We start from the raw sequence: 27,047 nt of genomic DNA, 5'->3' as shown, positions 1-27,047 counted from the left end.
TGGACGTTTCGTTCGTGATTTTTGGCATTTTTGGTAAAACGGGCTCCTCCCGCTAACTTTGGAAGCCAATTACGGACGAACGGTAAGGACTATCAAAATGCCGTTTGGATAGGTTTATCGCATAGGTCCATAGATGACCTGTACCGATTTGTGTGAGATTTGGACAAAATTTGTAGGAAAAGGAGCAAAAAGTGTGTTTTGAAGAAAATTCAAAATGGCGGAAAATCTATCCAGACGCAAATGGGCGTGGCCTATATGGGGAGAAGCGTAGTGACCCAAGGAATCCAGGGGAAAAGACATTTTGATTTTACGACCTACGGTTCAAGAGTTATAGGCCAAAACGTAAAGGGCACTGTTATAGCGCCACCATGTGGCCGATTAGTGTAATTATTTTTTCAATAATTTCGGACTAAATTATGAACCTCCCCTCCAAATGTGGTAACTCTAGCTCTTACGGTTTCTGAGAAAAAAATACTTGAATTTGAGTTTTTTCACTTTTACATTAAAGCGGATGGGGAAATTTAATGCACTAATAAATCAATATCAATTAAACTATTTAACCAATCTCTTAGCAAAATACAAGCGCACGATTCCAGGTCAAGACGGTCATTTTGAGATATGGCACAACATTGGGGGATAAAAACTGTGGGAGGTGATAGAGTCTAAAGTATTGTTTATCTAGAAATAAAGTTCATCAAGTACTATAGTCTGGTTGCCCTGTTAGGGCAACCACACTAACTAGACGCGTCGCAATTCAGGGCAATTGCAGAGTGTGGTTGCGCCGACGCGATTCGCGGGTCGGTGCCGCCGGGACCCGAGTAATACGCTGGGAGGAATACCGTCGGAGGCTGCGGCAATTACATTGTCACGTCACTCCTGAGATCACTTGCTTTTCATTTTGAGAGGATTGATCCCCCAAAAATCATGTTTTTGCATAAAACGGTTACGTTTTGGGCATTTGGGCATTAATAATTTCGGACTAAATTATGAACCTCCCCTCCAAATGTGGTATCTCTAGCTCTTACGGTTTCTGAGAAAAAAATACTTGAATTTGAGTTTTTTCACTTTTACATTAAAGCGGATGGGGAAATTTAATGCACTAATAAATCAATATCAATTAAACTATTTAACCAATCTCTTAGCAAAATACAAGCGCACGATTCCAGGTCAAGACGGTCATTTTGAGATATGGCACAACATTGGGGGATAAAAACTGTGGGAGGTGATACGGTCTAAAGTATTGTTTATCTAGAAATAAAGTTCATCAAGTACTATAGTCTGGTTGCCCTGTTAGGGCAACCACACTAATAAAGTCGGAGGATTACTATAGTCTGGTTGCAACCACACTAATTACAAGTTGAAATATACATTCACAATCAAACTACATACAGATCTGCATATTTTGATTTACATGGTTATTTAAAGTGGTGGACAGTAACAAAGTCCATACTTGAGTACTGTACATCATTAAACTGTTCAAGTATCTGTAGGCTACTTGAATAGGCCTAATTAGTTTTTTGGCATCTTTTACTCTACTTTTAAAAGACAAATTGTACTTCTGTCCCAGACCCACCTACACCACCAAACAAAACAGTGTAATCTAAAAGGGTTTCTCCTCTCTGTCTGGTTTGCTGTGGTCACTCCTCACTGTCCTGTCTCAATAAATCAAAACTCTTTGGCGCCATTCTTTAAGATGAGAAGACTGAGTGATAATAAGCACACGTTCACAACATATTTTTTATGAGTTTTTATTTATTTAATTTTTAAGTGTTTTATTGTTTGTTTTTCTCCAAAAAAATCCTGAGGTATTCACAATATAATGGCATTTATTCAGTTTGAAATGAGATTGGGTAAATAAAATCAGCCGGGGGGAGAGAAAAAAAAAAAGAGACAGTAAAGCTGTGTAGATTGATACAACGGCCAAGACAACATATCCATGGTGTCATACATACAAAAAGCTTTTGAACTGCAATAGCTGTGTTTTACATACGTTGTTCCCCCACCCTGCAAACTAGCAAGTCATGCAATCTAAGTTAAGAACTGCATTTAGAAACCGTGTGGACACAAGCAATCGTTCTTTAACAAATCTTTAAATTTTTCAAAGCAGGGCTGATTTTCCACTTTGCTGGCGGGGAGTGCAGGTTAATAGTTAGCCAATCACTACACTTCGTAATAATAGTAATTGTCATCAGTCAAAATACCCCCCAAAAAACTCATGTCTAGTCTGCCGTAGGATTGTAGCTGGCATTCAGCACTTGCGTATTAAAACCAATCCAAGTCTCAAACAATACAAGCTAACCGAGTCAGGAGTAGTATCAAAGCACTAAATATCTACACCATGCTGTGACTACTCTTTTTTTTTTATACCATGAACCCAGTTTGTTTGGGGCAGATGAGTATAGTCTAACAGAAAATGACATAATAGACTTGGGAAACATCCAATAGATCTGACCAACACCCTATACACAAGCCAATGATAGTGTACCTTATACAGCAGGTCTATCTAAACCTGTATTTGACTTTACTGTATAGCTGGTTTGTTAGTGTGATGGCTGAATTAAATATTTTGGCTTCTGTATACAATGGCAAAATGCCAAAGACTATTCATCTACATTGTGTCTTACACCCCCCCCCCCAAAAAAAAATAAACAACAAAAGAAAACAAAAACAACAAAAGATACAACAAAAAATAGGCGACCAATAAATAAATATCAGTGAAAAAAATACACTGTCAAATCGTTTTCTTTTTCTGCAAGCCACAGATTTGTGATTGATAAAATACTCTGTGACGTAAAAAAAAGAAAAAAAAGTTTCACACGCCTTCTGTCCACCCAATATTCTCCGCTCTACACTCCATCCCACTCTGTCAAAACAAAAGTAAGCCCTTACAAGTTCTGTCAAGCTAGGATGGGCTGGGATGTAAAAGAACAGAACAACAGCACACAAATGGCCAATTATGACCCTAACTGGGAAAACAAAGAAATCAATCATGATATATGATCATATATAATTTATATATACTATAAATTAAGCATATACATACACACATATATATCTATGTGTGTGTGTATATATGTACAGTTTGGACATGGTGTGGGGAGGTGAGCAGAGCTCTGTGAAAAGGGACAGCTCCATTAAAGATGACACATTGACCATACTTTCTTGAGCTGTTACACTATCCCACCTATCAGGAACTCCGCCCAGCAATTTCTTTGTTCAATTTGGCGTCATCATTGCCCTGAATACAATAACAATCTAATCATAATAAAAAACAATAGACAAAAATAAAAGGTAATAATCATCATCAATAAAGACTTTTGGTAGACAAAGAAAAAAGGTTCCAACACGCGTTCGCCACTCCATCTTCTACACTCACACACACACACTGCTATTCTATCAAAGCAAAAGACACACACAGTATGTGAAGGGAAACAAAACACAAATGACATGGTCTAACCAAGATGAGACATTATTTTCTAATGAGAAACATGGAGTAAGTCAAACTCTTCAGCTAAAACTGAACTAGTGACGGTCCAAAGAGAAAATGGTAATATTGCAAAAATAGCAAGTTGAGAGAGAACATAAAAAAGGCAAAAGTGAGTCTTTTCTGAAGTACGTAATTCAACATTTTTGTAAGGAAAAAAAGAAAAGAAATACAGAATATATAATATGTGTAAAAATCATAAATAAAGAATAAAGTTTTGTGCAACCCCCCCCACAAACCGTTAACCGTTGTCTTAAAGTCAATGGCAGTTACAGCGGTGAAAATAACATGCAATTGATATACTTTAATTACAGCATTTATGTAGATCTCCCAAACTACAAAAACCCAGAGTCTAAAACACAACTCTGCCCCCAACCCAAGACCCCCGATACAATCCTTAAATATTTCGTCAGCTCATTCAAAACACATCCATTACCCTGTCCCTCGGTCTGTTCGTCTCTGTGAATTAGCTGAAGGCGTGATGTTAATAAACACAGCGAAGGGGAGGAGTCGGGGTTCAAAGGAAAAGGTCTTACATCTGACTCCAGTGTCACCATGTGTTTATGTATATACAGGAGGCTTTTCCATTGAAGCAAGCTGATGTGGTTTGAATGACTGCATAGTGAAAATGATATTTGGTTCACTTTACAGATGGGTTATGACACACGCACACACTCCCTCAGTGCCAAGGCACAACGCAGGTGCACACTAACAAACTACTTTTCTATAATGTTGTCTCTTTTCTTTTTTACAGAGCTGGCCTTGCACCTGCCAAGCTAACATACACATAAAGCCACTATTGGCAGTAGCCAGCATTGCTGTCTAGAATGGTACATTAAGTTTATACATTTTGTGTGTGCCTGTATTGCCTCAAGGCAGGATTAGTATTCCAATTGATTTATTTTTCATTGTCCCTGGAATGCATGCACGCACACACACATACAGTCAAGCCAGTCTTAGTAAAAAGCACACCTGAACTGACGAGGGGCCACGTGCAGCACCATCACCCCATCAAGTGTTTCAAAACTTTAAATAAACACAAACAGAGCACTATCCAGTGTGTGTGTCTGTGTTTAGAAAACAAATGTCAAAACAGAAACTTGATAGGAGACTGGATCTAGGGGACATTTTGGAGGTTAATGCCAGCTACTCAAGACACTCAATTTTCTTTTAATAGAATGAAATTCCTGGTAACAGCAGGTACTATCAACTAGGACAGTGGTTCTCAGAGTGGGGTCTGGGGACCCCAAAGGGTCATTGAGGGGGTTCCCGGCAAAATAACAGTTTGTTTTCACCATTATTTCACCGGCTAGAAGATAGCCCAATGAGACAATGTATAAGAATGACTATTAAGATCATATGTTTCACTCTCTCCACTAATATCTCCCCATCTACAGTATAGAGAGTTGTAAAATTCTGTACTAAATCTAACAACAAATATCTTCTTATAGGGTCCCTGACTTCCTGGCATAAAAAGGGGGTCAGTGACCTAATACATATCAACTTTGGGGTTCCTCGACATGAAAATGTTTTAGAATCACTATACTAGGACTGCAAATATTCCTAAGACTTTTCAGTCCAAATTAAGACCTGGTCTTAAAACCCATTTAGGATCTGAGCCGATGATTGGTAGTATACCACAGTCTCAGTCCACAGTTCAGTACAACTGAAGGAGCCAAGCAACATATCCAAAAAGATTTAATACCAGCGAGGATTTGAATAACATCTGTCTAGACAAGATTGTAACGGACACTATCCTTTATCGTGATTGGCAAAAATGTGGCCCCCAAATTAGCAAAGTTCACTAGAGAAGCCTCTTGAAGAGATGCTCTGGTCCCAGATCATTACTCCTACTTTGAGAGGCGTTGTAAAATCAGTCCCTGAATTCAAGACATAAACCCAACCAACAGCTAAGCTAACGAAACAATTTGGCTAAATATTCTTATTTAGGTAGAGAATCCCGTGACGGGACAGAATGGACAACTTGTTGGGCTGATTGCTTGGCTCCAAATTGAGTGTCAAGAGTACCAGTCTCACCCTGCATATTACACAGACACACACGCGCACACATACATACACAAGCAAAGCTATTCCTAATATGCCTCCTCTGCCCCCCCAGCCCTCCCCAAACTAGCTATAGAGAGGTTTTGTATATATCATAGTAATGAATTATAATGTCAATAACAATAGTCATAACAACAATAACAACGCTCTTTCATATTTTTTGTTTCATTGTGGACACCTTTGGTGTGTACTGTCAAGGTCGACGAGCTTGCAGGCAAGCTGCAGACAGACAGACGGATGGATGGACAGTGTCAACGGATGAGTGGTGGGATATGCTATTCCGACATGGTTGACCTCGCAAACTAAAGAGTATACTAAGGGGTCAAGAGGTCAACTCTAGATCTGGACAGACAGGCAACCCCCCGCCCCCCCACATATAATATACACTGTACAGTTCTGTAGTGCGATGTGATATTAATGGCTAAATACTTTCACACACATATAGTTACATTTCAGGTGAGGTGTGCATGTGTATCTATTTTGTGGGTTAGTAATTTGGCTGATGCCAGCCTGTTTTGTTCATCTAACAACACCACCTCCTTGCACCTTCTTCTCTGACAAGTGTCCAACTCCTTACTTTCCTTTGCCATCTTTAGACTTGCTTTTTTTTTGTATTTGGTAAAGTGTAGACATTGCATTATTTCACTTATTTGGTTTAAAATTAAATTAAAATAAAGAAAAAGCATTTGTCCTTTGGGGAAAATAATTGACAGCAGCGTCTAAAGCAATAAAAAGTAGCAGCAGTAGCAATGTAAATAAATAATATAGTACTTTGAACAGCAAACATAAAAACAAAAACAAATGCTACGTCACTGGCTAAAATCATAATTGGTAGGTTGGTGTAAGTAACACCACAAAAGCTTTTTTACAATTTCAGCTAGCTTCTGAAGTTGGCAGCCCTGAAAAATGTAGGCCACCGTTTCGTCACACCTGTTCCACACGCACACGCACACACACACACACACAGGTTTCTTGCCGTCCAGATTGTTCTCAGGTTCAGTCTGACCTCTCTTCTACTTTCCAGCACACTTTCTTTACATTCTCTTCCTTTTCTCGCCTCACTCCATCCTCTCCTGTCCTGCAATTCATTTAATCCTCGTCCATTCTGCCATCGGTCAACATTCAATGCTCCCTCAACCTCTCTCTCTCTCTCTCTATGACTTTCCAAAGTTGTCACCCTCTCTTCGTCGGCTGTCAGCTCTCTGTGATTTGGCTTGGTGCATGCATGTGGGAGTGGGAGATTTGATTGTGCAGATCTATCAGGCTGTGTTCCTGTAAGAGGTTAGGCAGCAAAGAACTGTAGTCGGATTCATAGAAGGGCTCTCTGCTGACCTGGGGCCATATTCATGGTAGTGGTAGATGGTTGTGGTATATCTGTGGCATCTCAGTTATCAGATCAGACACATGAACGTTCCTCTCTTAGCGTGGACACTAGGATAAATCACACATTCTTCATGCGTGTAGCTAGTTTTCCAACTCTCCCGACACCCTTTGTCAACAACTACCTGCATACAAGCTTTGGTCTGATGACACTGTGGAGCAATACACTGCACTGAACAGCAGAGGGAGACAGAGAGGGGAATGGGAAATGGTGAACATGCAAACTCCACACAGAGTAGGCCCTTTCGCCAACCCCACCTAGGGTATGGGCGCTGATGACGCGGAGGAGAAGACACGCCCCCAGCGCCCACAGCGTCCCCGGCGGGAATCGAACCCAGGACCTTCTAGCTGTGAGGCGACAGCGCTGAAATGGTGCATTTATATTAGGGGTGTGCCGATATATCGTCCCGCGATATATCGCGATACGTTTTCGTGACGATATGTATCGTTTTGAGAAAAAAAAAATATCGTTTTTTTTTTTTTTACAATAATAATAATCAGGCATGCAAACAGCCCCTAGGTGAAAAGGGTGACAACATGTTTTTTTTTCGGGTCAGGTATCACACTATTGCCCTATTTTGATTCAAAACGGCTATTGTAGCTGAAAAGCTACAAGTTCGCATATCTGAATAATGCAAAAACAGAATTATTTGTTTGCATTTGCTTTTTTTCTCCCCCATATATTTTTCATAATAAAAAAAGTGCGTATCGTATCGTATCGAAATCGTATCGAAGTTGTGAGCCAAATATCGTATCGTATCGTTTGGTGAAATTAGTGTATCGGCACACCCCTAATTTATATGGAAGGAGAACCGAGAGGTGCTCCACCGGTAACATGATCGACTACCATCGTGTTCTTTGTAAAAAATCTAAGCACCCCTTCTTCTTAATGGAAGAACACACAACTCCCCTCTTTTATTCTGTCCTGCACTTCACTTTCTACATGCTACCCACAGCTGGACAACAATAAGCACACAGCCTCTCTCTTCTCTTCCAATACACCTGCCTGAGCCTTCATCCTCCTTTTTCTGCTACTGCCAAGTACAAACAGCTGAACAGAGCTGATCATGTTCAGACGACCTCCACCCTTATCTTTATCCCTTCGTGTCTTGCCAGCTGTAACACTCTTTTAGTTCCACTCAACAAAAAACGAAAACTTCAACCACTCCTACACTCTACTCTACAAAGCTCATTGCAATACTATTTTTTTCTGCATTTTCCACCGTTTTCCCAATTGCACGGCTGCTAGACAAAAGTACATTTTAAAATATTATTTAAAAGCCAATGATAATCATATGAACTACAGCTTACTTTAAAAACCCTACAGTTAAAAAAATAATAACGTACTGTTTTCAAGTGTTAATTGTATCATCTAATTGTGTATTAGAACTGTAGTGTGAAGTTGATAAATGTATCCATTATGGCTGGAAAAAAAAACAACAACGAACGACTGTATCTTGATACACATGTGCACACTCAGAAGGACACACACACAAACATACTGCCTGAGAGTGTGTAAAAGCAGAAACACCTGACAACTTAAACTTGCACTGGACCATATCATAAAACTGCTTAGAGACTATAGGCTAACTGAGACAATTAAAGAAAGAAAAAAAATCACACAAGCTAGCTTTGCAGATGCATTGTTCCAGTGTGTAATGACTACTCTGTTGACCGATCCAACACTAGGATGATTTCCGGAGTCAGACAAGTAGGTGAATGACTTTTTGAATAATCTAAACAGTATTCGTGTATTAACATATGTAAAACGTACATAGTTCTGTGTGTTGAATGAATGTATGCTGAGACGTGTATGGCTGTACATGCACTGTGTGGCTATAGACTGTGATGTAATATAACGTGCCGTGATATAGTTAACGACTGAAACTAATTACAGTGTGCTTTTCCCCCACTCCCAGTGTCTGTCTGCCCAGATTAAACACGTCAATAAAAGCAACCCACCAATAACACATCTATCAATCCATCCGTTCATCTCTGCACCCATCAATCCATCCGTCCGTCCGTCCATCCGTCCAGAGCCAACCGGGTGAGTCTCCATCCATCTCTCATGCTCTCTCTCTCTCCTCGTAACAGGTTCCAGGTGGCAGGCTCCCGGGTGGACAGACGGGTAATGCTAACGCTAGGCTTTTGCTAACGCTAGGCTAAACTAATGCTAGTCTAGGCTAGCGCTGGGGCTTAAGCCAACATTGAGCGGGACACGGCTAGGGCTAGGCTACCTGCTAAAAAGTGAGTGGAGCTGGTGCTGGTGGCTGTAACACTGGCTACTACGTGGTGACTCGGTGCGCTCCATCACCGCTTGGAACCAACCCGCCACGTCCACCTCCAGTACCTCATAGCGCCGGATGAAGCTGTGCTCCTGTAACACAAGGAGGAGCGCAAGTCAGTGTTGATTTCGTCAGACTAAAACTATGACGATTTTTTTCCGTCGACTACCTTTTTTCACTGAAACAAACTGAATTAAAACGAAGCTATGATGACTAAAACTAAGACTACCGGTATATATGTTACAGGTAAATTGGCATTCCAGGTAAATTGGAAAAGAAGCGCTTGTTTTCGGGCGCTACTCCTCGGCCTCAAGGTCTGCTGAGTCGGCGCGCCTCCGTCATGGTCCAAAACTATACTTTATCGGCGAAAAAAAGTAGTCCGCGGTTGTTTGAAAAAGTAATGTCCCAAGCGGGAGTCAAACCCAGACTCGTAGTGGATGGGGAGTCCAATGATTATCGAAGTGCGCCACTGAGGCTGATGCTTGCATTTCCTGGTTGCTTTGTTTTCCTCCTCGCATCAAAGCCTCGCCTCGCAGCCCCGCGCCTAAAAACAAGCGCTCCACTTCCAATTTACCAGGAATGCCAATTTACCTGTGACATATATACAGTATTGACAATTTCGTCAACAAATAAAAACTAGACTAAAATGTTAGTGAGGGACTAGTGAAGAAGAGAACAAAAAGACAAGTCATTTTATGCTCGTTTGCGCTCGGGTGTTGCGCTCTGAAAATAGCAGATCTACAGGCTCACAATGCGTGTGGGCTTGTAGATCTGCCATTTTCAGCATGCAACCAAGTGTAAAATCAGGCATTACAACGCCATTAAGGCCCGCCAAAATACATTTTAGTCGACTAAATCAGCTGTAGATTTAGTCGACTAAAATCTTATGACACTAAAGCTAGACTAAAACTAAAACATTTCAGATGACTAAAACTAAATGACATTTTATTCAAAAGACTAAAACTAAATCTATGACTAAATCAAAATGTGCTGTCAAAATCAACACTGGCGCAAGTCAAACGGTAAGAAGGGGAGGCGTAATCTGTATCAGATGGAACCTGTTCTTGACTACCATCCAATACACCTATCTCATAAATATCATTATGGTATTTAATAAAGATTGAATACCATCTTTTATTGCTGATCACTTATCAGTAATAAATGGCTGACCGAGTGACTTACCAGAAGCTTGAGGTATTTTGGCCTTTTTCTGTGATCCTTTGTGAGGCTGTTGGGGAAAATATGATGTACATGTCACAGGGTCATATTTGGAAATGATAAAATTCAATAATACATTGAAGGTGGCTTTGAAGTGTTTTCTGACCAGTCTTTGACGAAGGACTGGAAATCGAGGGAGAAGCCCATGCCGAGGGGCAGGAGAGGAGGGTCTTCCTGCAGCACTTTGGTAAGAACCTCAAAGTCTGTCTTGCAGTTCTTATAGGGGAATTGTCCTGTGGCCAGCTCCACCTGTCAGAAACACACATCATGATTGAAACCAATTAAAAATAGTATCAAACTAATCCTGGTTCAAACATTGCTGAACAAAACCCAGTCTTTTTCTACTCTGCTCCATTATTTATTTCAAACACATTGTTGATCAGTTTGAGGTAGCACAGACACTAGTTTGGGACTCATTAATATTATCATACAGTAGTTTCATAGAATCTAAAAGACCAAGAACAGGTGCAGCTATAACATGGATCCAGAAGCCCATCTCCTTAGCATAAGGCGTCTTGATGTACAATTACACCCCTTGGACATGGCGCTAGTGTGTCGCAGGGACTTAACCCAAATCCAACCCTTGTAGGAAGGCATTGGGTACAATAATTAAGTATTTGGTATGACTCAGCCAGGGAATGAACCCCTGACTTCCCAATCTCTAACCACAAGGCCACTAATCAGGTAAATAGCTGATGTACTCATATAGCATATTTGATCAACTCTTTATGTTAATCTACTGCGAAAAGGACCAACCATCATTGATTATAAAATGTATAAGCAAGTTAAGATGAAAGTAATAGTAGTTTCAATATCAAGTAAACAACAGTTACCAGAGAGATGCCCAGGCTCCACACGTCTGCTCGGATGTCATAGTCAGGCTTACTGGGGTCTGGAGGGTCTATTCTTTCAGGCTGCACAAGGACACAAAACAGACAACACTTTACTGGGAAGTAAAGAGGACAAGGGTCGCCGATTGAAATAATAAATTAAATATATATTAATTATTAACCCACAATTTATAAATAATTTTACTCTATGCATGCATAATAGGGATATTTGATATTATTGTCCTGTTATGTGACTTTCTTTTGTTTCTTCGTTATCCTTTTGACTACAGCCTATTCTGGTTTGTTCCTTCTTCATTTACAAAGTTTGCACTTCGGTGCTTTGGTGGTTGGGAAGTAATGCTTGAACTCCACTGACAGCAAAGCTACAGTATGTGATGGCATGCCAGCTGTGAAGGAAGGCACAGTCTCAGTCTCTCCCTAAATCTCTGCTAATGTTTGAAACATGTCAAATATGTTCCTGTTCATTTGCCATCCCCACAGTTACAGTTTGTCTTCAAATTCAGCCACTTTATAAAAAAATAAATTAACTTCAATTCAGTCGATTTGTCTTTGTGAATGTGCTGGGCATTGCTGAAAAAGTGCCCTAGTTTTCTTTTTAAAGTTACCATTCTTGCCTGAAGTGACATTTTTAGTTTATTGAGCAGATTGAATATGTTGCACAGGTAAGCGAGTTCTGCGACCAATTCCTTGTGCTGCGCAGCGCCAGCAGTGGTCGTTGTACCGTAACTCAAAGTCTGGTGATCTACCCCATATGACTTAACTCATTGAGTGCCATTAACGTGTTTCACGTGTTTTTACCGCTATGGCGCAACGTGCAATTTTTTTTTTTTTGAAAAACATGTTCAGAACCCAAGATATCATCATCTGAAGATTTGCAGCTCCATCCACTCCTTGTTTAACTTAGAACTGAAAAAGGCTGTATCTCGCTTTTTTTACTTGGCAAAAAACTCAGGCACTGGGACAACATCATTCTGAAATAATTCTGGCAATTCTGGCACTCAATGAGTTAAGGAGCAGTTCACCCAAAAGATTAATTATTTTCTATCAATTACACACAACATGAAGCCTTGAATTCATGAAGATTTTTTAGTTTTTGTCACATTCCTAAGCCAATAATTTGATGACTGGCTCCTACAGGAGACTCTGCTTCCATTTCCTCACAAAGCTGTTCAAACAGATGCCAGTTAAGGGCATATGCATTGATGTGGCTGATCATTTCTCATGATCATACTCACCTAATAATTATTGTGGAACTAGAGAAAATATGTCATTATGCCACATGACAACTTTTACTACTTTGCGCACACTCACATGTAATTTGCAGTCGGCATAACCACTATGAATGGCTGTGATTAATAACAGCTCCCATACCATTACCAGACAAGACGCACAATGCGTTGCAGTCGTTTGTTAACTACCTCTATTGTTTTGTGGATGTAAATAAATGGGTGTTGAATGGAAATAAATGTTTGTGTATGAATGACTATCATGAGTGTAACAAATGAAAACAATTATATGTTATGAGACTCAATAACAACGTTGTGCTTGTCTTTACTCACCGCCATGTAAGCAGCACAGCCGGCACTGCGGGTCTTGGCTTTGGAGTCGACGAGGCGTCCGCTGATGCCGAAGTCACAGAGCTTGATCTGGCCTTTAGCGTCCAGCAGGATGTTGGATGGTTTGACATCCCTGTGGATCACACCGTGCTTCTCCTTCAGATACAGCAACGCCTTCACTATCTGAGAGACCAAAGAGAGACAAAATAAAAATGCAGCATTTCAACACATTGAAAATGTTCTGTGGTCGTGACCTTCAATAGACAGCTATGGCAAATGCCTCCCTGGCTTGACTCTTTTTAAAATCCCTTATTGCGTTTTATTCATTATTAATATGCTACTTGTTATAATTTTGTATGATTTGTTACCATTACTTAACCAGTATGGACATTAACAGTTTTATTCTTGTTTGTTTTACATTTAAATATTGCCCACTTGGCACCTACCAGGTCTGTCTGACCTGAAAGGGCGTCCCCTCTTTGGTGATCCTTCCCAAAGGTTTCTTCCTTTTCTTTTCTCATCAAGGGACGTTTTTAATTAATATAAATTAATGAATTGAGTGATTTTACTTGATTAGATGATGGTCTAAACTTTGTCAGGAGTAGTCCTGACTTAGCCTATTCATCTTGAGGTAAATCTGAGTCATATTTGTGGGACGCACAGTATTTTAAGCATTTGTAGTAGATGGATAGATTTTCCTTTATCGATTCATGGGGGGAAATTCTAGCATTACAGTAGCCATGATGAAATAAAGGTGCATACTGCCATGAAACTTATGATACAAGCTTACAGTATAGAAGGATTTTGTTATCAGACTCGATCAGTCACTGTACAGTACAGTCTCATAACAGTACATCAACAGTATCATTTGTTGTACTTATTTTCTCCTTAACTCTTTGACTGTCAGAAATAAAACAGTTTTGCCACGCCACTGCCAGCAATTTTCGAGTGTTTGCACACAAAACACAGACAACAAACATGTTTAACTTCAGCTAACTTGGCATTTGCTTAAATGATCGGATCATCCATGATAGCACGTTTTTGAAAAGTCGGGTGTTATGTTGTGCTGCTGTTTCGTTAAACCTAACTGGGTGAATATCCAACCTGAAGCCAACTTCACCACAGGTAAATGCTAGAACGTTCATGTTCACTGCATTAACATAAGCTACAAGCAAGTTATATGTCTATGTTGACCACGTGATGTTACAGGCTACCACCACCGGCTTATTTGGTTTCCAAAATTCTTAGTAGTGTACTGTATACTCCGTCACGCCTCATTGTTTATGTGTCCAAAAGAACAGATCTGTAAGCTGTCGAGTCACGCCATACTTTACTTTTACTTAACATTTTCCAAATATATATATTTTTTTTCATTTTATCAAATTAGTTGGCAACTAATTTAGTATTAGATTTTTAATCGATTTGTTGTTGCAGCCTTAGTACCGGAGGATGTCCGTGGCTGTAGGAGCGTTCTCGTTACGCTCAAGACACAGCACAGCAGTGCGCACTGGATGTATACCCAAACAAGTTGACATGTTAATCTTCCTTAATAAAACATAATAGACTAACCTACTAGTAGCCGTAGGGTCAGGCTGTGTGTGAGCCTGTGCTCAACACAGTTGAGCTGTGCCATTAAGACGCAAAGGGGCCTAAATGAAATTAAACAGACATTCTGTGCATTTTTCATTTCGGGTTGGGTTTGTGGATCATCATAATTGTATTCCAGCCTTAGGCTACATTGTAGTTATAAATGATTAAACAAATTAAGAAAAAAAAAGAGAAGAAAAAAAAAGAGACTTGTGACTCGACTCGGACTCGTGGCTCAACCCTCAAAGACTTGAGACTCGGACTTGAGGCCAAAGACTCGAGACTCGAGCACAGAGACTCGTGGGCATCTCTGACACACACACATTAACACACCGATGGCAGAAGCAACCATGCAAGGCACCAACCTGCTCGGGTGCAGTTAGGGATTAAGTGTCTTGCTTAGGGACACCTCGACACTAAGCCAGGGGGAACCTGGGATTGAACCAGGCAGGAACCTTCCAACTCTACCTCCTGAGCCACCACCACCCACTGACTGCACCCATTCTAGTGTATAGGTGCTTCTTTCTCTGCCACTTACCGCTACGGTCATCTTTCCTAAGATACGCTCAGGGATAGGTCCCTGGATTCTCTTCTTCAACTTCTCAGCACACGTCCCCATCAACTCCATGGCGATGAATACGTCCGTCTGCACATGCACAAAACACAGACAACACACAGCAGCAGCATACACAACAGTACGTTAGTTGTAGTTGTTATGTCTATACATGAGTAGATGCGTGGCTTGACCGACTGGACCTTTGACTCGTAACATTTTTTCTTTTTGGACCTTTAAGATTTGTAATCGAGTACCCCTGCTATATGATTCACTTTGGGTTAAGCATAATCGTGTCATTGGCATGCGAGTGTATACTCACGTTGGTAACTATGGCACCGTAGCACTGTATGATGTAAGGGCAGTCATGACTCTTTAACACGACATCCAGGTCCATGAGGATCCTCTTGTTCTCATCTTTGTTTCCTGTGCGACGCATTTGCTGGTGACAAACATAAAAAAGCCAAATAAAGATGAAAGAAATGTTTGTTTCCATTATTTGCCAATTACATTTGCACATACCCAGAATTCATGCTCTCCATTTAACCTATGCCAACCATTAGGAATAGTGAGCAGATACTGAGCAGAGCCCGGAGACCAGCTCCAGCTTGGCTGCCTGGCAGTGAAGGGCACTGGCATGTGTAATGTGTATACCCCTAACATGCATGCTGCCATTCAGCAGAGGAGTAAAATAACACCACCACATGTAGAAAGATCTTTCAGTCAAATGAATTACATGGGCGTGATGCACCATGTGGGAAGTCGGTCGGACCAGCGTATCTCTAAAAAACATTGATAAATTTGCACAAGTCCCCATAATATGGGGATTTGTGAATATATCCATATCTTTGCCGGACGGCAGGGGGTCTGGCTTACATGAGGCTTTGTACCCGTTTTCTCCATATATGGGCATGGTCACTTTGTCCTTAGGCCCCAGCCACGAAAAGTCTTTCGTCCATACATGGGCATAGACACGGGCTGACACGTCATGTGAAGTCTGGGTCTGGCAGAACCAGGTCTCCTGGTCTTGTTTTTTTTGTTTTAGCTGATTTACATTAATTATTTTCCTTCATAAAGTAGAATGTTGCCCGACGAAACCTCAGTGATTCAGGCGTTAACCCATTAACTGCCAGAGGTATTTTCATATTTTTTTAGCCAGTGCCAGAGATTTTTCATTGAAAAAAAAAAGGTACCGGTACTCAGGAGCCGAGATACAGAATGTTTAAGTTTTAAGTTAACAAGGAAGTGGATAGGAGTCTAGATCTTCGAAAAATCATATCTCCTTGGTCTTTGGGTCAAATTAGATATACGCGATTGGCACGTGGCGGCTTTAAATAGGTTCGCGTAGATCTACGTGATTGGCAGTGAATCAGTTAAAGACCACTCTCAGTTAGTGAGCCACGGTGGGGGAAAGTCCTAACAGAAATTGAGGGGGTTATCACAACAGAACAATTGAGGTTGTCCATGAAGGCCGTCGCTTTGGTGACAGAACCAAATGAGAATGCAGGAGGCCGGTGGTGGGCGGTGCTTGTTGCGCTTGGGCAGCAAGGTTCTTCCTACTTGTTCATGGCCTTGATGGCCACAGCGCACTCCTCTCCCATGGAAGCCAGCACAGAGACCTGGAATTCCTCACCAGCCTCAAACTTTGACAAGATCTGCTTGCCCACGTCACTTTCGGGACATCTCAGGTCTTCCCTAATGTCTCCATTATCAGACATCAGAGACATGAAATCATCGCTGATGCTGAGGAGCTGGTAGTCTTTCCTACTGATGGCAGGTACGTCCATGTTGTGGGTGGACGGGCAGATATCTTCATACTTCTTGTTGGTAAAGATGTCAATACCGACCATATTAACCTTGGCATGCCCGTGCTTGCCGGTCTTGGAGGTGGACATCTCCACAATTTTGCAGGGGCGTCCCTTCAGCACCACAAAGCCGTTCTTGCGCAGGGCAGAGCATTGCGTGGGGTGGGTGCGTGAGGCGCCGGACTCGGTGGTCCCAAAGTCATCAATATAAGGGTCTTCCATCGTGCTGCGGTTCGAGGACACTTCCAAGAAAAAGAGGACCCAGGCCATTTATCAATAATTTACGCTGATGTCATCAACATGTCATAGACTGGCCTAGACTTCATATTTGGGCATGACTGATATGGACGTCCGTGGGCATACAAGGGACACAAACGGGTACTCTGACAACAGGTTTGCATAACCGGGTGGGGCATGCATTTCTAACTTGCATCATTCCAGACTTCCATCGTTGCAGAGTCTAGTAATAATACTAATTAATAATCTACTCATACACCCACCCACCCCAAAAAAAGGTACAAATAGAAAAATAAATTAATTCCCATCAACACCATCATGCTCCTTCTTGTGGTATTTTTAGTTGACACCAAACTTAAAGGCTTGTGAAGTGTGCTTACAGCATATGTGCAAAAGCGTATCATTAGTAGTTTGCCAAATAAGGACCCATGTGGTGTCGATTGGCTGGCTAATTGTGAAGAATGGCTACAATTACACCTGTTTAATTGAAGACGTGACTACATGGTATAGTTACTGGCATTGTGTTAGCAAACAAGCAAGGAGCAATTAGAGTTAGAGAGAGAGAACAACATTTAAAGAGAAAAGAAAAAAAGAACACAAAGCTAGAGAGAGTAACGTTTTGTTTCCTTGAGGAAATATAGGCCTGTAAAGCCCTTTTAAACTGTAAATGTGTCAAGGACTGCATGAATAAACTTCAATCAGGGAATGAGGTAAACCGAGATTAACATATTCAACATGGACCTGCCTTTCAACACACTTTTCAGCCTTTATTTATAGTGGAAAGTGGAGATGGCCAGGAAACAGGAAGAGAGAGATGGGGAGAGACATGCAGTAAAGATCGTCGGGAACAGGACTCGAACCCGCGATGCACTGTCAGGCTACTTTGGAGCCTAGGTGCCCGGACCGCCAGGCCACGGTCAGGGCCAATACTGGAATTTCTGTGAACATCTAGGTCTAGTAGCAAAAGCAGTAAGTAGCTTGTGGCCCATAGGACAAGGCGCCTATCACCTATGTCGGTAGCGTGAGGCAGCTTGATGTACATGACACTAGTATGTCGCAGGGACTTGCCCCCAATCCAACCCTCGATGTCGAGTGCCCGGCAGGGAGGCATTGGGTCCCCTTTTTTGGTATGACCCGGCCGGGGGGATTGAAGCCCGGCGACCTGCCAGTCTCAGGGCGGACATTCTAACCACAAGGACACTGAGCTGGTCGAGGTCTAGATGATTACAGTGAAGGGTCTTACTTTCACAGCGATGACGTGGCCCGTCTTCTTGAAGCGCACTTTGAAAACCTGTCCACACGTTCCACTGCCTATCTCCCCTTCACTGATCAGGTCCGTCACCTCGGCTGGATATCGCTGTGTATAGGCAAACACGTGCAGTACACAGTCAAAACACAAAATCAAGAATCATTCACTCAAAATACAGAGTTTATTTATCCATTTATAAAACTCTAAAAGTGTACAAATGTAACCAAATGGACCCGTAACTAGGATTTTATCATGTAGTTTAGTTGAGAAAAATCAACTGGCTAGTGTATTAGTATTTCAAAATATACTCAAATTTCATTGTGAAAAATAAAGAAGAGAAACACTTCAGTGGACAAGTATATTTACTACACAATATTCCACAATGGTGGCAGTTGTATTACTTAGTGCCACTTTTAAGTGGCAGCTCACACTGATTTCCTTCATGTAAAGACTACGTGTCGAGGTCTGTGTGTGTGTGTATCTGTAGCATGAGTGTGAGTGAAGATCTCACCTGGCCGTCAATCTTCAGGTAGCCTGTCTGTTTCATGATCTCCTGTAGCTTCTGGTCTATCTCCGCACTGGCACACAACACACATTCAGTCAGGATTATGCACCAAGTCTGTGTACATTTGTGTGTGTGTGTGTGTGTGTGTGTGCGCGCGCAAACTCTTGTTAGGTAGTTAAAGTTTTTTTTGTGACTAGGTTAAAGCTCGATATTCAGATTATCATTTCTATCAAGAGTTTTTGTTCAATAACGGGGGTCTCCACGTCTCTCCATCTCTTTAATAAACAGAAAATGCATTTAAAAACATTAAATATGGAGATACAATGTTTCTGCCCAACAGCGACGGTATGCACATGCCTATGCATTTACATACTTCTCTAGGCTCTTCTGCAGGCCATATTGAGGCGTGGGCAGGTTGAGCATTTGTCGTGGGCGGCTGGGGTAGTTGTGGTGCTGTGGCGAGCTCTCCGACGATGACGAACGGCTCCCTCCGTCATTGGCTAGGGGCAGCTGGAGCGCTATGGGGACAAACAATCGATTAGACTTGTGGAACAAAGATAATTTGCAGAGACTTGGGCTTTACACCAAAAGCCAACGTGCTTGAGAAAGTGCTTTCTGACACCACAACAGGTTTCTGAAATCTGTCTCTTCGCAGTGGCAGCTAGAGAACCAGAAAAGGCTACATTCTGACTGTCACTATTAGTCATTCTTTCTTCGAAAATAAATAAATAAATCAAATGCAGTAAACTTGACAAGATGGATTGGTAGGCTACGTTATAATTCTGTGTTTTGGTGATTGTAACTTGCCTTGCAGCTTACGTATAGAGGATATGAGAGACTGACTGATATAGAGAATGAGAACGACTGAGTGTGGCTCTATTAGTATGATGTTTAATTTCCATCAGTATAGTATCCTTGCTGACTGAGCGTGAATAGCCTTCTTTATTGCATTCCAGATCCATAATACTTAAACAGAGTATGACCCCTCCATCCCATTTACAGCCCTTTTGTTGCACTGATGTCCTGAATGAATGTTCCTCTTAAGACTAAAAGCATCCCACTTATGATAGTTCCTCTCTGGACATGACTTTAATAGACCTGGAAATCTATCCAACTGACAAAGAAATATGAATGTAGATGGGAATGTTTTAGCACATTTTGGTACATATAGAGCCTCAATTTAATTTCATTCATTTTAACAACTAATACGTCCCCAAATTCTACTTGACCTGAAGTTTAATACCAGGATCATGGCAGAGTTAGTCTAACTTGCTTCTTTAACTCTCAAATGCAGGTATTAAAGTTGAAACAATTTAGTCTGGTTAAGTAAGGACAACCAACCACTCGGCCATCAAGTGTTAGCGTCGACCCGTCATGCAACCAAACGCTCAGATAGCAGGTCAGTGGCAAACAAAGAGAATAAAGAGACAACAAGAACCTCTTCGTCAGGAACAAGACCATCATAAACTAAGCAAGTTCAAGATTTTTAAAAACACAAGCAGTGAGCCAAATGCAGCCAAAGAAGGAACAAGAGAGACCATGGCATGCTTCGCTCTTATTTTTTAAGGAGGCCAGCTGGTATCTCCCCTCCGTGAGAGTACCAGTGGGTGTTTGTAGTCACCTGTGGATCGATCAGCCTGTAGAAGAGAATTGGTTAGTTAAGTGGAGGAGGGGTTAGTTTGTACAGGCAAACTCAGACTGTCACAAATCGCCACATCTCCACAGCTGCCTCCAGAAGGACAGACAGTCGGACAGACAGACAGACGGGAGGACCAGACATAGGAGGGAGGCGATGCTCACGCATGCATCAGCCACGTGGGCACGGTACCGCCGCCCGTTGCCACAGTGCTGCCATAAATACAAGAGGAGGAGGAACCGACAAACAACATCCAACTGTTCCACTGAGAGAGAAACATGTGGTGTGGCTAGCAGAGATGAGGGCCGTCAAACAGACACACAGTAAGTCAAACTCAAGACAGACACGAGTGAAGTGGGTCTTCAGTGGTCAGAAGACGAAATGAGGGAAAGAGACACAGGGAGAGAGAGAGAGAAGCTAAGACTGGTCAGGGAACTCCTGCAGAGAGAGATCAATCAGGATTAGAGACTGTGTGATACAAAACATAACCAAGGGGAAAATAAAAATAAAACTTGCCGTGCAGAAAGCCACATGCACCGTGATTCTCTGCCTCCACTCCAATAAAACAAGGGTTAATAATCTCACTCGAGTCGCACACAAATGCAGACAATTCACACACACACACACACACACACACACACTGCCCTGCCACTGGCACACACTGGCACCCAGAAAGAGTAATGAGGATGGAAAGATGGAGAGAAGATGAGATTTGAAAGGAGGTGAGAGCAGCACTAGGCAAAACTGACAGGGTGCATACTGCAAATAACTGCCGGCCTACATTGGTTCGCATGGATTAAGCTTACATTTACGTTTACAGTCTTTACCCCTTCATTATTTAAAATAAAATGACTGATGTGATTGTGAACAGAGCAGGCTGCAATAGTGTGCCTGTGTAATAAGGGTTCATCCAGGTCTTTAAAACTGCCCTCCATGAATGTTATGACTACTGTACTGAGTCCTATGTATTGGTAGCAGAATATCTGGACAGTCTATGCGAGATACAATATTTGTGTTACGTTTGTTGACTGCAGAACGGACACTGTCCACTACTCTGGCATAAAGAAACAAAAGAGGACACTTACACTCTTTTAGGATTGTGTACAACAGCAAGTTGCCTTTTTGCATGAGCATACAGAACAGACTAAAGGTCATAATAATCAAAATAATCATTATTATTTTCGTTTGTGTTCTAAAACGTTGTGAACAAAATTTTCTAAACGGACTGAATAGTGACATTGAGAAGTGAGAAGTGTGGTATAAAAAGAGGCATGAGAGAAGGAGGGGTTAAAGATAAAGAGGAATGGGACGATAATCGTTATTGTTTATCGTGATAAAAAGCTGCTCACAATAATCGTACCGCAGAGATTTTAATTTATCGCTCACCACGCGTTGCGAGCTTGTAGATCGGCTATTTTTGGTGAACGTTCCCCCCAGAATATGGTTGCTGGGGGTTCAAGTGAAAACGAAAGAGGCATTTTAAGTTCGAAGCATAATTTGATTATCGCGATAATATCGTTAAACGCAATTATTTTTGCCACAATAACCGTGGCTGGTCATTTTCATATCGTCCCATCCCCAGGTGCAGTGGAACTGAGAGAGCGATGGATGAGGTGGAGGGGGGGAAAGATAAAGGTAAAGAGGGGTGCAGTGGCAGAGAGAGATGGATGAATGATACCTGCACGTTGGGAAGGAGCTGGAGCAGGACTGAGCTGGATCACGATGACTGGACAGTGGAGAGAAAATATACACACACACCACACACATTACTGCACTGTTTGCCATTACAGACAGATACACGTGCACACATACACACACACACACACTCCAACTTAACATAGGTAAAATGCACAAAGATGTATGGATGGTTTCATTTCTTTCACACAAACACATTTCCTGCTCATCATAAATCCACAACAGACATTGAGCAACTCATCCATTCTCCATCTTCCTTAACATGCCCAGATATAACATGAATACCGTAACCATCTTTCCAGCATTAAAGCATAAGAGCAATAATGAAAACCTCTGATTGCGTTGGACATATTTGATGATCTGTGGCAGAAAATCTTCCAGAAAGGTATGGGTCCATATCTTAGCACTAGCAACTGTCAACTTTTTACACTACTATTACAAGTAATATATAGGACAGTGTTCTTAATGACAGATATAACAAGTCATGGTTCAAAGTTGACGTTGCACAGAAAATCCACGTGTATGTTGCAAACTACCTGGCAAAGGCAGTTGAGTTTTTCTCACAGACAACTCCAAGGTCCCAACATGAACATAATTCATTTCCAACATTATAAACAGGCTAATACTGTATTAAACGTGTCCCATTTGACATTACACTTGTATTGATTATAAAAGCAGCAGTTACCTGTATTACCATTTAATAACAAGACAAGAGTTCCATACTGCAGATATCCCTGGCTAGCTGCAGCTGTTTAACACCTAGTAGTATTTATACTACACTTCTTGGGTCAAAACAGGGGAAAGGACGTTATTCTACCACAACAACCATCTAATTACAGCCACGTGGTTAAGTTGAGCACAAATGGCACACCGATTATATGAGAAAAAAAACTGTGGTGGAAAAAGTACTCACATTTTTTACACATGGTAGAGTTATCAATACTGCAATATAGAAATGATCAAAATCAAGCAAAAGTCCGGAATTCAAAATGTACTTGAGTAAAAGTACAAAAGTATATGCATCAAAATGTACTTAAAAGTACTCATTATGCAGAATGTCCCATTTCTAAAATGTTTAAGTTCTCAAATGTATAAAAATCTTTTGAAATTTGCAGATCTACAAGTTGACAAATGCCTCAATCGGCTATTTTCAAATGGCCGAAATGTATATAGGGCTTAAGTGGTTAATAAATGTATGTTTTGTAATAATAATTCTAATCTACAAAGTAACTGAAGCTGTCAAATAATTGCAGTGGAGTAAAAAGTCCAATATTTGCCTCTGAGATGTAGTAAAAGTATTGAAAATTGGAAATACTCCAGTAAAGTAAAAGTACCTCAAAATTATTCTTGAGTACAGTACTTGAGTAAATGCACTTGGTGACTTTCAACCACTGCAAAAAATACAAGAAAAGAAAAACAACACACTGGTATAGATTGACACAGGCCTTCCTTCCATTAGCCAGCAGACTATGTTAGCTACATAGCATGTTTGGCTGGACATACATAGGATTAGCTACTCAAAAACAGTTTAAGACGTGGATGATGACTAAATACATGACAATGATGCAGTTTCATAGAATGTGGATGAACATGATGTGTCTCGTTTATTAAGAGTGACTTTGTTGAGTGTAAAATAACAACAAAAACGACCCACAGGCAGGCTGTGTGTTTGTTTATGTAGCTGCTAGCATGTGTTGCCATGTCCGCTTATTGTAAGCCACTTTGGGCTTCTTTTTCTGTAAAGTCGCTTGTAAATATTGGTGGTTGCGGGGTTTTAAGTGTAGTTGCTTATTTTGTCTTGTTTCCTAATACTGTTTATAAACCAGTGGTTCTCAAATATTGTCATGGCAAGGACCCCCAAATTAATATGTATTTGTCCACAGTGTGACCGACCCCCCATCTGAAAATATTTTGTGTCAGGGAGGGAGCCCCATAGCAGATTTGTGTTGTTAGAGGTTTCAAAGTGACCTTTTATTCGAAGATTTTTTATTTTATTTTTTTAATAGCATATCTACAAGCTCATGTGAGCTTGTAGATCGGCTATTTCCAAAATAGCCGTAGCTTAGTCGCTTCTTTTTTCATTTTCATAGACCTGGTTGCTTGTTTCTGTCGCAGAATCTGGCAACACAGCTACCACTAGCATGTTAGCATCGTAGCCCAACAAACAGCAGCACAACAACAAGGCTTCGTTTCATAGACTCCGTCGCGCGAGCGTGTCGCTCGAGACAAAAATGACGTGGTTTTCACATTAAAAAAGGTGACACTTTCCCAGTTGAAAACACATCATTTGTTGTCGAGCTAAATGAGCCTGAACCACTCCTCCACCCCAGCCTCCTCCACCTCCGCCTCTCCTCTACGGTCTTTCCTTCTCCTGTAACCCGCTCCATGGTCTCCCTCCCCCGGCCGTTTGGTCTCCCTCTCCCCCCCCGGGCCTCCCCTCCAGGACAGGACACTCACTTGGCCTGGGACGTGACCTCTGCGGACTCATGTCGATGCTGAGGTCGATCCTCCTGCGAGACTCCTCATTTTCCTGCTTCAGTTTCTCCTCGATTCGCAAGAGCCTCTGTTCCAGCGACGACATCTTGACACATTGAGCACCATCGAGTTTTCACTGAGCAGCAAAACAAGTCCGCTCTCGATCGCCCCCCTCTGGTGAACCCTCTGTCTGACAGTCAGGCCAGGGACACTAAAGAAGGGTCTCAGTGGGACGGGGGGGTTGGGGGGCTTGAGCAGTTTAAAGCAGTGGCTCTCAAACCTTTTCATGTGAAGGACCCCCAAAATGATATATGTATTTGGCTGCGGACCCCCATCTCAAAAATATTTTGTGCCAAGGATTTTTCAAAAATAGCAGATCTACAAGCTCATAGCGCAGCACTCGGTGCCGTGCTATGAGCTATTTTTAGCGGTGCCAGCCGCTCTACGTTTGACCGTGTGTGTTTGTATGTCCGAGCACGGCCTAAGCAGCTGCGGCTGATTAAACACAAACAGGACACAGTGCAACACATGCGCCACTTAAAGGCGTGAGCGCACACGCACACGCACACGCACACACACACACACACACACACACACACACACACACACACTAAAAGTAAATAGAGTACAAATATTTAAAAGTAAATACTTTCAGTAAAAATACTTAAGAGTACTTATATTGAGTAAAAATACTTAAAAGTACTCAAAATGAGTAAAAATACTTAAAGGTTGTTAAAATTAGCAAAAATACTTAAACATAGTTAAAATGAGTAATTATACTTAAAAGTTGATAATTTTTTTTACAAATACTCTTTTAGTACCGACTCAATACCAGAACCCACACATCAAATAGAGTAGTACCGTCTGAATGCCAGCGCCCACACATCAAATAGATTTGTACCGCCTGAATGACAGCACACACTCATCAACCAGAGTAGGCACCGCTTACTCACACTGGGTGTGATTTTTGAATAGCCAAAGTATAAAATATGGTTAAAAAATGATTGTGACGCTATATTAACCAATTTTGCTGGAGACCCCCTGGTATCTCCCAAGGTCCCCGGACCCCACTTTGAGAACCAATAGTTTAAAGGGGCCCCCAGAAAAAATGAGAATAGTTCAATTTTACGTGCCAGAGCCTACCCCGGTCCCGGCAGAGTAGTTCCGGAGAAGCGAACTGAGGGGCCCCGTCTTTCCCTAAGAGGACTGACCGTGGGTAGCTAATGGGACGTAATTCGGGGCTTGATCAACCCCGGCTGGGTCACCTGGGCGAGGGTGTATGTTGTTGCGAGACCCGAAACACCCGTCGACCCCAGGCTACAACACTGATGATACGTCCCAGCCCAGGTGCATCCACGTGATGGTTTTTATTCACTAGAATGAACTCTGTTGGCAGACTGAATGAAATCTGTGGGACTATTTATAGATTTGAAAAAGGCATTTGATACTATAGATAGATCATAGATTATTATTGACAATCTGAATTAAATCTGTGGGATTATTTACAGATTTAAAAAATACTTTTGATACTATGGATTATTGAAAAAAACTAAATAGATATGGTATTAGAGGGGTAGAGGGGCTAATGTATGGATAAAAAAATACCTAGAAAATAGATTTCAATATGTACCTTGGTTTGATGTTTCTTTCTTATAGTGTCGTATATGGGCCCTTATTTGCTTATATTGCAACAGTATGCAAGTCAAAATCAGATATAAATGATAGAAGTTATTATACTAAGTAAGAAGAAATAGTGTTTGCATGGAAATCAGGGACACTCTGCCCTGGTGTGAAGTGCAATCTACATCTCTATTGATAGACCTGACGACATCAGGTCTAGGCTTCTTGACATACAGTTGCTAATCAGATAGCGACACTGATCAAAGAAGTTGATCAACAGGTGGGGGGATTCTCTGACCCCACCCGCCTGTATTGTAATGTGAACCTACAGTTTAAAAGGTGAATGAAAATCTAACTCAGGATGGTCACACTCCCACCAGCCGAAGGGCTGCGTGGAGGAGAGGGCTCCTGGTTCTCTGCTATGATGCCGTTTGTTTATTATGGAATAAATGAATGAATGGTGAACATGGAAACATGGATCTGGACGTCTCCTCTCCTCTACTTTATTACAACCAGCGGGCCTGGTAACCACGCAGTTTACTGCCTCAATTACACCACAATAGCCTAAAATTGTCAGCTGTCCATTTCATCATGTCCATCCATACATGTTTAATCTGTACCATTAATCTGTACTGTACGTACCTTCTGGACGTAGCCTACAGTACACACTCTACTCATCTGGTCTGATCCTATACAAAAATAATCTGTGTTGAAATGTGCATTTATACCTTTGATCTTTTTTCTGTTCTACTTCCCAGTACAGAGTAAAATCCTGAGTGTTAATTTAACTGAACGATTTTACTGTGCATCTTTCTTTTCTATTGTCTGAAACACTCCAATACAACAC

The 27,047-nt window shown here is 41.5% G+C and overlaps 1 protein-coding gene and 1 pseudogene across 3 annotated transcripts; both read right to left on the bottom strand.

The window, feature by feature from the left end:
• Positions 1–1,732: 1,732 nt before the first annotated feature.
• On the bottom strand, positions 1,733–24,709 carry map2k7 (mitogen-activated protein kinase kinase 7). Of its 2 annotated transcripts, XM_080420099.1 has the most exons (12): positions 24,563–24,709; positions 22,089–22,136; positions 19,148–19,292; positions 18,781–18,847; positions 18,264–18,377; positions 15,301–15,420; positions 14,964–15,071; positions 12,842–13,021; positions 11,265–11,345; positions 10,538–10,680; positions 10,396–10,441; positions 1,733–9,305 (listed from the first exon to the last, which is right to left on the bottom strand). In XM_080420099.1, exons 1-12 carry the CDS (start codon positions 24,684–24,686, stop codon positions 9,162–9,164), a joined length of 1,320 nt encoding a protein of 439 aa, XP_080276225.1. In that variant the 5' UTR covers positions 24,687–24,709; the 3' UTR covers positions 1,733–9,161. The 2 variants fall into 2 exon arrangements, with proteins under 2 accessions (XP_080276225.1, XP_080276226.1); XM_080420100.1 differs by lacking the exon at positions 22,089–22,136.
• On the bottom strand, positions 16,426–17,037 carry LOC308100122 (eukaryotic translation initiation factor 5A-1-like; annotated as a pseudogene). Its single transcript has one exon. The product of its transcript is annotated as a eukaryotic translation initiation factor 5A-1-like (transcript).
• Positions 24,710–27,047: the final 2,338 nt, after the last annotated feature.

Source organism: Gymnoscopelus braueri (genome assembly GCF_963280865.1).
Source record: "Gymnoscopelus braueri genome assembly, chromosome: 2".
In the NCBI taxonomy this organism is placed as follows: domain Eukaryota; kingdom Metazoa; phylum Chordata; class Actinopteri; order Myctophiformes; family Myctophidae; genus Gymnoscopelus; species Gymnoscopelus braueri.
Note: the sequence above shows the minus strand (reverse complement) of the source record. Positions and strands in the feature narration are given on the sequence as shown.